This window comes from Temnothorax nylanderi, unplaced genomic scaffold (genome assembly GCF_030848795.1).
Source record: "Temnothorax nylanderi isolate EJ_2023f unplaced genomic scaffold, tnyl_v1.0 TNYL_tig0166_pilon, whole genome shotgun sequence".
Taxonomy (NCBI): Eukaryota; Metazoa; Arthropoda; class Insecta; order Hymenoptera; family Formicidae; genus Temnothorax; species Temnothorax nylanderi.
Window position 1 is genome coordinate 336493 of NW_027249228.1, and position 16113 is coordinate 352605.

The 16113-nt window shown below is 41.1% G+C and overlaps 1 protein-coding gene across 1 annotated transcript in view; it reads left to right on the forward strand.

The window, feature by feature from the left end:
- LOC139777837 (uncharacterized) overlaps positions 1-16113 on the forward strand; it is a 51438-nt gene that overhangs the window by 8326 nt on the left and 26999 nt on the right. Inside the window, exons 2-8 of the mRNA XM_071715475.1 lie at positions 7988-8266; positions 8748-8878; positions 9112-9667; positions 9938-10781; positions 11526-11603; positions 12033-12241; positions 12617-12852. Of these exons, the coding sequence (XP_071571576.1) occupies positions 7988-8266; positions 8748-8878; positions 9112-9667; positions 9938-10781; positions 11526-11603; positions 12033-12241; positions 12617-12852 (2333 nt within the window). The remainder of the gene's footprint in view (positions 1-7987; positions 8267-8747; positions 8879-9111; positions 9668-9937; positions 10782-11525; positions 11604-12032; positions 12242-12616; positions 12853-16113) is intronic.

Here is a 16113-nt window from a genome sequence, read left to right on the forward strand (position 1 = left end):
ATTTTTCTTCTACTCAACCACCTTGCATTACATTTTCCGGGCCGGCAAAGTCGCGAAAGGAAAATCTCACGGATAAAATTCTCAACAATCGTGACTTGACATTAGCCGGCGGAATTAATTTTCCCTCGTGCCTCTTGACTCTTCGTCTTTGTTTTACGTGACGAAGGAGCAGGGTCTGTTATAACTTCGCGACAGTGAAGAAATCGGAGAGGACGTCGGTCGAGGCGGCGTGTAAAGACACCGCGAGACCATATTAGTCACGTTTCTCGAAGACGTATCGTCGTCTCTCTCTTACGCTTTCTCATCTTTCCGTCTCTCGTCCCGCTCGCTCTTTCGCCAATGTCAATGACTGCTCTCTTGGGGCTAGCTGTGACCCCCCGTGTGAACGAGTCTGGTCTTTCTCCGTGTCTCGCTCTCGCCCGGAATGGCGCTTTCACACGAAGGTGGAAAGAGCGCACAATGTGTGTACCCGCATAATATTCGACGCGGCGTTATATCACGCGAGTTATATTAGGCTGCGAATATCCTGACCTGCGAACACCCGTTGACAAGTGCTCATTACGCGGCGCGATATACCGGCGCCTTATGATTCGAGATCTGCCTCCCGTAAATAAGAAGATTAACTTTTATCTTGAATCTACATACGTGGAGCTTATCATTATCCAAATGATACAATGGTATAACATGATATAAAACGATACGTGATACAAAATCAAAATATAAAATGATATAAAATTAAGAGACCCCCAGAGATGAAAAATAACGACTTAATAAACTTGGCAGAAAGACTCAGAATAAGGTTAAATAAAGGATTTAATTTAATAGAAGATCTAGAAGATACATAGAGTGAAAAATGCACAGAATAATGAAAAGATAGATGAAGTAAACTCATTATTTGCAGTATTTAACTGTAGTTGTAAAATACACGGGCTTATTTAAGTACGATATTTTTCTTATACGGCGGCAATTCGTTAGAGGATTAAAGGTGCAGACAGTTTTGATAATTGAACGTCGGAACGCGGAAATCCGCGCGTGCGTCTGGTCGAATAGGCTCGCGGACGCGGGTTACTTGGAGAACGAACCTTAAACCTTAAGGTTGAATAACGGTTCTTCCGGCGCGCATGCATACCTACCTACCTACCTACCTACCTACCCATCGTGATGTCTCTACGGGGGAATCGTCGCCGCCGTCGCGATTTCTGTGCTGAGCGTCGCGAGCGGTGCAACGAAAAGCCCTGGCGAACGAACGAACGAACGAACGAACCTGTCCTGTTCCGCTTCGTCGCGAACAGCAGCAGGGTCGACGCACCGAACGTGACGATATTTTGACGTGCTCGAAGCGAGCTCCGCTGTCGCGAGACTCGGCTCGACACGTGATTCCCGCTCGATTCGCAGTTGCGCAAGTTGAGTTGAATCGCGACGGTGTACAGTAAACGAAATGTAGAGAAGCTGCAGAAAGACGTTAATCTGGACGAGAAAGATATAAGAAATTATAGAAGAGCTGAAACTGAAAAATAAGAGATCTTTACTGAAGATATTTAAAAGAATCGCTGGAACTGACAAAAGCATGCGTTGAAAAAAGAAGTTTTGCTAAAAAAAAGTTGCATAAATTGATATGCGGTAATGTGTAGATAAAAGAGATCTTATACATATAGATATTATGGATATCATAACAAATACACGGAAAAAATTGCGGACTGTATATATTCTTTGTACTGTACATACATCATAAATGTCTAAATTGCAACGAAGATTCTCTTGTAAATTAAATTAAAGTAATGTATGCGAGCTGTATATCTAAACGATAATTTCTGCTGACAATGTTCCTATTCGTCTATGCTTCTTCGCTTATTTATTTTTTCTGGCCGTGATTTAAATGCCTTTATCTCATGCATAATGCTCAGTAAATAAAAGTGTCATAAAATAAAATGCATAAAGCAGCAACTTGATGAATAATCATGGCGTTCACGTGTCGACCGATTCAAAGGCTAATCACAACATAGCTGCGACTCTCCTGACAATTTAATTAACCTGACAATTTAATGACGGGAAAGTTATTGTTCCACGAGAGACGAATGATACACTACGGCTGTCGGTTCTTCTTGTTTGAAGATAATTATTTTTCCTTATCCTCTTCCGCTCCACATTTTGTCGTGGACAAAAACGGCTTCGTCATTGTCAAGACACCACATTTAGATATTGACCCCTGCGACCTGATTTCCCCTTTTCGTTGAAATTTCTATAAGACGTCGGAGTATCATTTAAACTCAAATAAAAAAGCCATAATTTAAAATCACAATAAGAAAAGATCCAATTACTAAAAAAATTTTTAGTTTCTTATCTTTTAATCTCTAATTAGTTCTCTCTGTTATTTAAAGTTAAAAATTTATTATTCTTCCAATTACAATTTAATAGTAGAACTTTTCCATTTTTCTTCTTCCCTCTTTCTTACGTTTTCTCCTTTTACGAAGTTAATTTTATGGAAAAATTATCGTATTCATGATGTTTTTATAGATTATAATTTTTTGGGCTATAATTATTCGCGATAACAATAAATATACTCTGATTTCTATCTTATCGTACATCAAATTTTTTTTATCTTCTAAAAACATTTTTATTTCATAACAACTGGATGATTTCTTCACTTGTTCAAATTTGCATTTATGCGTTATATGTATCAATTAATTCTAAATTTTTTTATGTTATTCCAGAGCGCTTTTAACATTTCTCGCTCTCAAGTGATTTAAATTAAAGTTGCTTGTTACAAGCTTTTATCGCGTGCGCGAAACCACCCGCATGGAAACTCGTGATAATACTGTTTAACGACAGAGTGCATCCTGACAATTTTAACTCATTTTATTCCTGCAAATACGATCCTGCCTGTCATTTCGTGCAGTAAAAAATTATCTATCTTACAATGTTCATGATTTATTAAAAATGTTCTATATTTTATGCCAATATTAAATAAATAGATATCCCTGCATACATTCCGTTATTATTTATAAATACCAAGCATATTTGTTTTAAGCAAACTTTCAATTAAATTTTAACGAATTTATAATTTGAGGATTAGTTTTTTATGAAGATTTTAATGTCAAAAATTAAGAAGTTGAGAAATATTATTCTCTGCTGACTTGATCGTTAAGAAAAATTTAACATAAATTATAGTCGGAAGATTTTTAGATAATTTACTAAATCTAAAACTATATACTACACGCACAGCTCTTGGACAGTTCATATTTAGTTTCTACGTGTAAATCGACATAGTATATTTGCAGATGCCGATATAACAGGTTATCAGTTGAGCCAGATAACCGAACATCCGCACCGTACACGGAAAGTCGTTATTTACTCTTCTTGATGCGTCTTTGAGAAACGTATCGATTATCAATTAGACACGCCGTTACGATACGGTATCCTTAATACGGGATCTTGATGATAGATGAAGCGATATGAATGTGTCCTCCCACGCAGCTTCCTCCGCGGATTGTGAAGATATATGCAAATCATCCGCGTGTTGTGACATCTGGGACATTTCGTCAGATAATTATTTTTCTCTCAGCTGTATATTTGTCACAGTTGAACCCATGTTCATATATACGTTCCCCGAAATTTTTTGCGTCGATATCCAGTCATTTTGCATCGTGGAAAATTCACGTTGTCGCGTTACCGGTTCCGATGGAAACCGAGTGGAAAGGCCATATTAGGCGTCCGACGCGGTGCAACCGCGTCGTCTACCACGAGGCATTACTGTCGTCTAATGTACGTCCAGTCACGCCCCCGCTGGCTGGGGCCCGAAGAGCGAGCGAGCGAGCCGTGGCGAAACGAGACGAAGCGTACCGAGGGGCCCCATCGGCGGCGGGCCCCCGTCGCCGATCGGCGAGATCGCGACGAGCCGAGCTCTCGCGAGGTGTTCTCGGCCGACCGGGTCGCGAAGCCGCGCGCGACCGCTCGCGTTTCCCATTGCCGAATAATCTGTCAATTACACGGTGATAATGTGCTCAGACGCGTGTTCGTTTCTCGGATCGATAAGCCGATGACAAATCGGTTCCTCAGCTGCTCCGAAAGTGAAGTCTCCGCCTTCTCCAAAGTGGCCTAAGTACGTCTAAGACTCTAGCTGTCAACGGAGTTAAAGTGGTTTCCAGGTTGAACGTATTGTGTGCAATGCATCGCTGTGGATGCGTTAAGTGAATATTGAATTTTAGGGGAAAGCCAGATAATGTTAAACAGTGAGAGGATTCGAAAGAAATAACACATTTGTCATTTCGTTTTCGTGCTTTTTAAATTATTTTTATCCTTATGTTTGTGACGTGTAAAAGATATCGTGTAAAAAACTAAGGGTAAGCTTCATGATAATCATATAGTTACTTTCGTATTTTTCAAATTCTTTCAAGTATATTTATATTTAATGTCATATTGGAAAATATGAGAGTACATTAAATATTATCCATAATAACTCTCTCTTTGATGAGAAATGAAATAGCGCAGTTATAAAAATCCATTTATTTCTAGGAAAAACTTGTTGAATTATGCGAATTCTTCAAATCATTTCCAAGAACGTATATAAAATAAGATTTCATATACAGTCTACAAATATTTTCAAACATAATAAATAATTCCATAACTACTTTTGAATACGTATTAACGATAATTAGTCCCATCATATATGCGTCTAACGAGAAAACCAGAAAAATGTTCGGTACAAATGAAATAGGTTGGCGCCGGCATGATTGCCTCCAACCAGTACGGCTCATCTTTAAGCGCATCTCGTTCTTCAGAAATGGCAGTGAGCAACCGGATGTGCACGCCTATTCGCGTTTAAATCTCGCATTAATGCAGAGTGCTCATATTTTACGCAATCATACGCGTCCTTTTCAACGAAATTTAAATATAGCGGAAAAAAGTGCACTACCATTCAATCTTCTTAACTTTCTCGTATTTTATATATTTTTCATCTGATCTTTATTTATGATTTTAATGTTCAAAAGTTGAGAAATAATTTAATCATGTGTACAGAAAATTCACTTTCCACTTTTCGTTAAATATTAGGACTGGAATTACTGATTGGTTTAGATAACATGAAATAAAGTTGATTAATATTGAATTCATACGTTGCTCTTCTAAACTAAAAGAGCCATTTATATTCCTTTTTTATTTTCTTTTTTTGAAACTAGTGTGAATAAAGTCCGTACTTATCTCACAAACGCTTGCGTAATTGGCAAGAAATTTTCGAGAAATTATGAATTGTGGAAAGACGCGTTTCTGGTTTAGCGGAGGCTTGTAGCAACGTCGACATTCGGGCACACGTAAGCGAATAATTTCCTCGATCGCGATATCCGATCCTACATGAGACGTCGCTATACACCTCCGGATGTGAGCGCAATGACTGTTCTCGAGTTTTCTCGACTGTCAGAGACGGAAGTGGATGAACACAGCCAGGTGCGTATAGCTGCATGTGCATTCACGCGATCGGCGAAACGATCTTCCGTCCCCTGCGTCGCGTCGTCTTCATCGTGTTTTATCACGCATCTCCTTTTTAACGAACGGAGCCTCGACTCTCCGGTCGGATGTCTTTTGTTGTCAAATCGAATTTCTCAGCGCGTTGTTGCAAGTTGTCGGTTGTTTGCCGTAAAATTATTCATGAAAACTCGCGCGTATCTGCGACGGCAAAGTAGTAACTTGCATCGCCGAGTATGGAAATTTTCTTCCTGGCCCGGATAGGCCGGCAACGCTTATTGGTATTCTACTCCTTTGCTACAGTCTATCGCTATTCTCTTGCACGATTCATTGTTCGTACCTGATCCGATGCGGAGAATGAGATAGAGAAAGAAAGAGTGAAACCGGAGAGAGAGAGAAAGAGAGAAAGATAGAAAGAGAGAGAGGGGGGGAGAGAGAGAGAGTGGAAGAGGGAGTAAGTAAAGTAGACTGTGTTTCATTGTTGCAACACGTGAAACCGCAGAGCGTTTGGTGGAATAAATTCAAGGATCAGTTTATACGCATGAAATAAATGCCGTAACACTTGCGTGTCGTTAAAGAATAATTGATGAAAAAATAGAGATTAAAGGGATGAAAGATTGGAGAAGCGACAGGGAAATATTGAAAGATATCCAGACGTTTTAACAACGCGACAGCATTATGGAATTAAGCGCCGCGCTTAGTCGCTCGGCTGGTGTGACTTACGATCGGTTGCATTGGCGTGATTTTTCTCCGAGTGCCCGACGAATGGGAATCGAACGCGTACCTGGTGAAACACCCACGAGACACGATCGCGGAACGTTGTTGGCACCGAGCGACGAGATGTAGCAATCTCTTTCGTGCATGATACGTCGATTCTTTTTATAACAAAAGGAGCCTAGATACGACCGTCCGTTGAGTCACTGTCGTCGTTGGCATAGGCAATCAGTTGACATAGCCGTGTTCCGTCGTCTCGGAAGGCTCTTTTTAGTTTTGCGCATCCTTGCGGCGATTTATCATCCGGTCGATTAAACGCTCGTTGAAAACTCATTTCAAAACCAAGAGAAGACAGATTGTCCCTTGTCGTGATTTAATATGATCACCCGGTGCATAGCAAACGTTTCAACAAAAAGATATTGCCAGTGACGTCAGTGTTGAACCGTCGTCGTTAGAAGGATTCGAAGATATCGTGAGCTTTAATCCAACGTCGTAATTACAACCGATCGGTTGGTAAGATATTGTAATGTTATGAAAAACGGTTAAAGAAGATTTGCGAATGTACTCGTCGAGTACATTGAATGAAGTCAGCAATTAATTGCATAATTGCGGTCGTCAGCTGCGTGACATTTGAAGTAAATGTCTGATTATATAACGTTATAAATAAACCGCGTGCACAAACTTCGTTCTCGTCTATGTCTATAACATTCAACGCATGCTTATTGACGTAATTAATTGATCATTAATTAAATGCAAATGTACGAAGATGTCAAACGGACTGTATAAATCCTTGTATCGATTCAATGAGCTGTGTTTTGTCATTTATAACTTTTGCCTCTTTGATTTTCAAATCTTAACTTACACAAATATTGTTTAAAAGACAAAAATGTGAAGCGATCGAAGTCGACTGCTCTCGCGGGCCGATCGCGGGCCGCACGTATCTCGCGCGCGTGTATCGCGGGAGCAAAAAAAATTCGCTAATGCCGTAATTAACAGCGCGCTCGACGAGGAAGAAAATCTGGCGGCGCGCGCGATTTTTGCGGCCGCTCGGAGTGTGATGAAACGGTTGTTCATGGCTATACAGGAGAGAACACGGCACGTCACGTGCGTCAGTTGCGTGAGTAAGTCTTGGCCATTAAGTCGCGCGCCGCGACGACGTCGACGAGGGACGCGCCGCGCGCCGGTGATCGAGATATATCCGCGGCTCGTAAACTCATTCGTTTCTGCCGTTCGATGAATAATCGGCGCGCGCCGATACGAAGATACGTGTGTGTATATATATATATGTGCAATGAACGGACGCGAGAGCGGCCGTTAATTACCCGCGCTCTCGGCTGGGAGCAAACAATAATTAAGCGTAACTACGTGTACGGGCGATAAAATCGCGCGTCGCACTTGACCGCGTAAAATCCGACGCCCCGAGAGAGAATAGTTTAACGCCTGAACGGCGTTTCGGTATGCTCTCGATCCCTTTTTGTTTTTAATTCGACACAATCAAGAAGGATATTTTTGTAATTGAGCTGATCGGAAGACCTATGACGCGATATCGCGATAACGACGTGAAAAACAACTGTGGAACAATTGTCAGGTATAAAGACAATTGCAGCTAGAAGAAACGGTATCTTCATTTAGCGGAGCAATTGCGTTACTTTGAACATTCTCTTTAAAAGCTGCTCTTTCAGGCCGAGCCTTTTATTGGCGCGTCTGCTTCAGCCGCGCTCGCGACGTTCTCCGCGAAGTTGCGAAGTTCGGCGCGGCAGGCCGACGCGACGAGAGGATACCTCGGGATCTCCAGCATCCGGCTTTGTGTTCGCAGGAGGCTGAAGGCTGATCTACAGTACCTGAGAAGAAGGGGGCTGTTCAAGGCGTCTGGCAGCGGCGGCGGCGGCGGCGGCGGCAGCGGCGGCGGCGAACTATCGCATCAAGGACGCAAATGCGCGCGATGCGGCGCGTCGTTCGGTAGATTTTACAACACCGGCGCGACTTGCACGCGCTGCAGACATCGCGTGTGCCGGCAGTGTCGCACCGAGATCAGGAACCACGCAGTAGGTGACAAAGAAGTCGAGTGGACCTGCAACGTTTGCTACAAGATCGCGTAAGTGCTTTACCGGAAAGTTCCTTGTAAGCAGTCGCTTCCTTATTGCGAGGCACTTTTACGAACAGCCGAACGTCGAAAATCAGTTTTCTATATTATTTAATGATAATTGTAATAAAAAAAAGATACGTTGTATTCTGCATTTACTTATTTACAAGATAATATATATAATATTTTCTTGTAAATATAAGTAATATAAAGTTTATAATAATATCTCGTTAACGCATCATTAATTTTTGTGTAATATTATTATTTCACAAAATTTCTTGCTACACGTTTTATACAAATATCTTTACTGATTAATGCAAATAGGGTAAAATCACGAAGGCAATAAGCTAACGAGCAAATGAAGTATGTGAAACTTCAACGATGTCGAATTCAGGTCGAAAATGGAGACTATAATGCCTCTTCCGCATCGCGTGATTCTTTGTTTCCCGTATCTTTGTGTGCTGACATAATTTCGAACCCGTTCAATTTGCAGAGAACTACACGTCGTTACCGGCAAGTGGATGTACGAAAGCCCGACTTCCAGCGGATCCGTCAGCGAGAAAACAGCGCAGATCCCGGTGGACATATTAAACCGCAGCATCCGACGAGCTTGGACGATTAATGGTGCGTTCCAACAATTAATCTTCCGTCGATGACTCGGTAGAAAGTACGAGGAAAAGGAAAATTCGTCTTTAACAGAAAGCTAAATATTGGCGAGACGATGTTAATTAATGTCACGATTATAATGATTTACATGTTGATTTCCTGCACGTTTCCTCATTTGAGAGGCTCAGTCGCGATTGCTTCCGCTTCGTTTTGCATGACAGCGAATTTACGATAAATTATTTTCTCCAAAGGTCCTCCGACACATTGGTTAGCCGCGAGAAAGTCTCCGGAATTGCGAATATATCGCAGCCTACCGTCTCGCCATCAGGATTATCGAGATCCATTGGAGGATTCAAGCTTCGACGACGGAACGTTATCGAAGCTTGAGAATTCGCGGAAGAGCAATTTGGACGTGAAGGACTGCGCCGAGGATGCCGGTGACAACTGCAGAGATGTAAATGAAGCGATCGAGAAAAGCGCGTCGACTAACGAACGAACGAAGCGAGAAAAACCAATCGTTAAAACAGAGGATGAAGTGCCATCACCAGATAGTGTAAGATTTAACAAGAGAAGCGAGCGCTCGGCGAAGGAGCAGGAAGATCCTGTGCTGGAACAGAGCACGCCGAGGATATCGCTTATAAAACCGCCGAGGATCCTCGCGAAGCTTATATCACCCGAGACGAAACCAAGTCCGGCGAAGCATGGCGAGAGGAAATCGAATATTCCCATTTTTAAAAGGAGCTCCAAGGAGTTCGAGGATATTCGGAGCCCACAGGAGTCGCCCAAGCGATCACTTATTCCTCAAAGGTATCATTTCTGTCTTCCTTTTGCGGGTAGTGAGAGCGACTCCATTTTCATTAAAGCATTTTTATCTTTAAAATAAACCTTATTTATTTATAATTTATATAATATCGAAAGCCATATCTTTAAAGGTTTACAATAGCAATAGATTTATATAAAACTATTACACTTATTAATTATAAACAAAAGAAATTCTTAATTATTATAAATAATTAAATACGATCATTTTTATTAAACATAATTTTTAAATTATTCATCTCTGCTATCATTTTTTAGATACAGAGGAAGCACTGATGATCTGCGTCGCAGTCGCGAGGACATAAGCGTGCCGAGCTTGATACCGAAACTGTTATCCCCCCGCAGCAAGGAGGACCGATTAAAGCGACAAGACAGCAAGGACGACATCCGTCATCTATCGAGATCAGCGCGAAAGGATTTTAAAGAAGAAAGCAAGTTCTCGTCGTTTGTTACCTCACCAACGTCCGCCAGCAAGGACGAAGTGTGCAAGTCGGGAATAAGGATCTATCGCCGTGACAATAGTCGCGAGGACGTGGGCAGGGACTGCGTGAATTCGATCAAGGAATCCACGAAAGGAAAGCAGCAGGAGAAGCAAGAAAGAACGGAGGTTGTGGGCGGCGCGGCGAGATTGAAATCCACCGGCGAACAGAGCAGGACGGCAAGGTGCGAGGACGGCAAGGACGACGCCAACGACGCCGAAGGATCGTCATCGAGGAGAGAGGAGGCAATTGCCTCGATCGAACCGGACTCGACAGTGCCGAACGCGCGACCGGACGAGAAGGCTGATGCGGAGCATCAGGACGCGAGGATGATCGACATGATCATCGTGGATAACAGGACGCAGGACGAGCGGATGCGGGAGCAGGACACGATGGTCTTGGGCAACGAGGCGATAGACGAGAAGCATTTGCTGGCGACCCGTGAGCCGATCGAGTCCGTCGCGGAGAACGATAAGGGGCAGGACAACGACGAGGAGGAGACGCGGGACGCCGCCGAACAATTGTTGGATGTCGGCAGCGACGGTGACGTCACCGGGATCGCCAGTGAAAGAAAGGGCTCGCTGGAGATCGGTTATGGAAAGAGGCTGGACGAGTTCCAAGTGGTCAGTGAATATGCTTGTGTATTGTTTGTGGCATGTGGGCGCGATACATACGCGAACGAATTCGTGTGCGTGTGTGTGGAGGTGTTACCGGCATCCTTTGCGAAACACGAGCCTTCTCTGATTTAAATATATTCGTGATACGTCACTTTTCACTTTCACTTTCATTAATCCGATATAAAAAAGTATTATTTAATTTAAAAAACTTGCGTATTTAATATCTATCGTGGGAGAAGAATTGTATATTGGATATTTTTATATACGTATCAATCGTATTTTCACATGAATAATTTTTCGTCAAGTTATATCGGATATAAACCTTTTTTCTGATTCTTACAAATTTCGATTTTTATTGAAAATTTATTTTATATTTTTTATTATATTTTATTAAATAACATTTTAGACAATTTTTTCAAGACGTATATTTTATTTTTTTACTTATCTAATTTTATTTTATTAAGATAAATGATTCCAATATAAAACATAGAAAGTAAAGGCTAAAATTATTATTATTTAGCTGCTTATGCAAGAAATGACGAAATAATAATTAATAATTATTTTCTGGGAAGCAGAAGTCCCATTCATGAAAGTGCTGATTACATATTTATGAACAGCTGTCTATAAAAAGAGAGAAGGTTCTCACGTACGCTTGATTTTATTATTTATCAGTATTCATGACTATCAAGTTGCTTAATATACCAGTTCTAATCATGATATTGTCATGCGCATAATTGTTCCTTTAAGCAGGTACGGCGAAAGTTCTCCAAAGAAGAATTCTCGAATCCGGACGACACCGACGACACTCCGAATAAGCGTTGTTCAAGCGTAAGTTAGTTGCATCATACAAATTTAATATTAGTCTCAACAAATTCCATTCAATTCACATTTCGAGGAATGTTTAGTGAAACATTTATCGACATTTTTAATTGTAATAATAATAATTAGTAGAGGAAAGTCCCCTATTATGAGACAGGATCCTAATATGAGATATGTTAAGCTAAAAGGCCGTATATAGGCCCCATCTGTTGATCCCACCATGAAAAAACTCCGCCATCTCATATTAGGATCCTATCTCATAATAGGGGACTTTCCTCTATACATTTAGAATTTAATCCTCAAACATGCTTTATATTAAATTGCAAATTTTTTATTGATTGTATATACTTTATATTACGGCTATTCTATTATTGTACACTTGCAAGCCCGAAATTTTGCAAACAATTGCTTTTAACCGAATTCTTGTTTTATTAATAGCATCTATCGCCGGAAGCCAGTCCATTGAGCACAAGATCATCGAGATACAGTCCTCGGGAGAGCGAGAGCGAACCCACTCCCGCATTGCCACGTAAAACCGGAGGAGACTCCTGTTCTGCCTCCCAAAGGATACGGGACGCTATTACGAGGACCAGGAGAGAGTCCAACAGTAGCACCAGATACGAGAGTAGCGGCAGCGAGAGCGTCAGGTGCGTTTATTCATGCATTTCGGTAAAATTAAGGCCGGTATTCATAGTCGGTTCTTATATATATTTAAGACCGTCTTAAGTACAATCTTAAGATATCATAAACCAATCACAGAGCCGTATTAGCATCTTAAGACATTACTTAAGACGGTCTTGAAATAAGAACCGACTATGAATACGGGCCTAAGTGTCTTTAATACAATAAGGGAGCGCATTCATATGCACTTTTCTTTCGCTTTTTTTTAAGAAAGAAAGCTATTCGGTTTTAAAACAAAATCATATTAATTTTATAAATATAAATAATAAAATTACACATTCTCAGGATGCAAAAATTTCCAAAATCAGACGTTGTAATTTTACTTCATGCTTATCACGTAGATTAAGCGAGACCGGTTTGCACGGATACGCGGAACTGACTAGGAAGGTGAAGTTCTTCGGAGGAAGCAGTAGTGGCGCGGTTTCGTCGACGATTGGCGGCGACGAAGTTGTGCAACGCGACAGTGCAACCAGTGCAGGCGAGGATGAAATCAACGAAGACGGCCACGACAGAGCAGGTCCAGTTCCTTCGCAAGGAAGGACGATGCTGCGACGAAGGAGGCAATTCGACGCTCAAGGTAATTTATATATTTTATAATTGTAACGCATAAAATGATTAAAATATACATATAATTTTTCCAAGAATTACAACAACAATCTTGATGTACGTAAAAAAATTAAATAGTTGTTTATTTAAACGATTATTTAAACGGATCGAAGAAAATTAACTGAAGTTTTTTTTTGAGTTATTTAATTATACAAATATAATTTCTTTCGTTGGTAATGGAAAGAGTTTTAGTTTTGTTTGTTTTCTCTAAGTTATTTGCATCTTCAAAAGACGTAGCCGTAATTAATAATAACGAACAGTACAATTATCGTATGGTAACAAAGTATCGTTTCGCTTTCGTGATCGTCTGGCCGCGTATTGACCGCCGATAATTGCCATAATTATCCAGTCGCGTGCTCACGCGATTCCCAATTAAATTCCCGATGTATGTTTTCATTTTTATTGCGACAATCGCTCGTAATCGACCACGAAAAGTTGCGAGATTTTCCTTTGTTAATAAGTTAACGAGAGAAACAAGTTATCCTTGATGATTCTTAAACTTAATTAAATTCATTTTACAAAATGTGTAGCAGACGTGTAGATGAATTAATATTGATAAAATCCATATACAATATAAGATTAATTTCTCATTCAGATAAAAATTCTATAATCTAGACTTTTACTTATTAAATTAATCGGCACAAAAAATATTCCTTTATATTCATTTAAATACTATATCCATAATTCCATTTACCGTATCACAATATATCTGCATATAGTGCATATAAAGAGCGCCATATGGCCACCCGTAACGATAAGCTCATCGATTATCGAAGCCCCTGGGCAAACTTCCTGGCTCGAAAGCGGCCAGTATTCTCCAAGAAAATCGAGCGGGACCATTGACGTCCCGAAAGTTATAAGACGCGAACGAACCGTGAGACGATAAACTCGTTTCCGGCCCGATATTGAGGCCCAAGTGTCCCGTGGTAGTAAAGTCGTATCTAATTGAAATTACGTAGAAAGTTACGGAATACAATGCCTCATGAAGTTATACCGTAATTAACGTAGCATCGGGTGAACACGCTAACGAAAGAAAAATGATAGTAACGAGAAATAAATCAATAGAACATCGAAGAAACGTCCCAATTGATTTTTATCGCTTATCCTAAGAAAGTTTTACTGGTTCATCTTATACGATAATGTCTCGGGAAAAATCGACGGTTCTCGCTCGACGTTGGAGCGATCTTTTCCCCTCATTGTTTCCGACGAGATCTCCGTTTCGTTTCCGACAAGCATCGCGTTTCAAGTGGGAACATTAAAAAAGAGCAATTATTATTCTTAATCTCATATTTCGTCCGCCGCGAGAGATTCGATGGAATGTGAAAGGAATGCATTCAATGTTTAATAGTGCGTAAAACGCTTGACGTGTGCATATTCCGAATCCACGTCGGTCTTCGTGATTCAAACATTGCCCGCGATTTCGCCCGATATCAAGGAGCGGATCATAAAATCCGAGGCGGACGCGAATCGAATGACTCATTTTATTTTGTAATTCTCGCTCTGTGATTTATCTCGAGGTGCGTGTGCCTTTTGCAAACATGGAATTATTAAGAGTATTCCAACTGTCAATCACATTTCTATTGTCGATGTACTTTCTCGTTTTCTACGCTGGAATCGTCGTAATTTTATATTTGCTGTGGACGAAAATCGATTAGTAACAAAATGTGATGCTTGTTTTTCTTCGTTAAATTTTCACCGCAAAAAAATACTTTTTTTTTTCGAGAATGAGGCAGGAAATAGACAAAAGGTACGCTTAACTTGTTAAAATAAATTTGCAGAGCCATAGCGGGCTATCGTAGATTAGCATCTTGAATTTTTTATTCGCTTAATATATATCAAGTCTCACTTTAGCCATTTCCTCAACTTCATTCAGCACCCATATCCCTTTCGCTAATTCGTTTATTATTATCTTCTCTGCATCGTTACGTCTTAAATTTATGGCAGCTTATTATCGCCACGTTTCGAGCATAGTTCGCTCATGAATCTCAAGGTTCTCGTCCCAGATTCCGAATAAAACTCCTATCTACCCATCTTTACCGTCCATTCTTGCCCGAGTATGATCGTTTTGGCACGGAATCATCCGTACGTGGCGCGGTGGCAAGCGAAGCGGCGGGCAGCAGGTGAGGCGAAGCGAAGCGGGGCCCAGGGAAACAGCATAGGAATAATAGTGTAACAACGTTCCCTGCTGGCACTCTATAGTCCGCTCACCTGCGACGCGAGTATACTGGGTGTCGCGAAGTCGCCGCTCGAGACAAAGCGACAAATAATAAAGAACGCGTGATTCCGAAACGTGATAATTGCGCGATTACGCCGAGTTATAATAAAAAAATCGTAACCCGCAACTTTTCCATTTCAAAAATCTTCTTTTGGCATGGTTGCATTTTAGTCGGTATCAGAGATAAGAAAAAATGCGATGCGGATATTTTAATTGATTATTTTTTCATGAACTGCTCTGAATGAAACTTCAATGTGCTCGAATATCTCTATATTTTCGTTCACGAACTTCTCGAAGGTGCGTCATTTGGAGCCACGCGATCTAGTATCTTCAGGATACATTCTTCAGTTGTTGAGCGGTCAAGATTTTTTTCTTGTCTCTAAGTTGAGACAGGGCTGCAATCGGGAAAAAGGGCATGAAAGTCAGCCTGATTATCTTATCGAGCTGGCCACCCGATATAGCACGGCGCAATGCACTATAGCGTCGGGGTACTATAGGCGTCGTAGTAAGGTAGTGACCGACGCTGCGCGGGATTCAGGTGTGCCCCTCGGCGTAGACGCTCTCAGTTTAGCGGCGGTAGCCCACGCGAATCGCTCGCCTTGCCTTCTTTGAGTTGGCGTGGCGACCAAAGCCGCCTTTATTTCGCGACAAGAAAGGAGACTCGAAGAATTTAATCCCCCCCTCGGCCATTGTCGGTTTTTCCGATTCTTTTCCGACGCTTTTGAAAGTGGCAGCCGAACGTTTCGAGCTTTCTCAAGCCGGTTTTATGTATATTCCCGGATGATCAATAAAAGAAACCGTATATAATTCGATAAAAAGGGTTGAGAAGATACCTATAGCTTCAACATGTAAAAGTGAGTTTTTCGAGCATTAAAGGAAGCATTTCTTAAAAAGGAGTGTGGTTTTATTAAAAGTATAATATAATTAGCTTCAAATTAATTATATATATGTAAAAAACTTCCTGTGTAGTTTTTCATGCACTTCAGAATGGTATCTTTGACACGCACACAGTCGCCG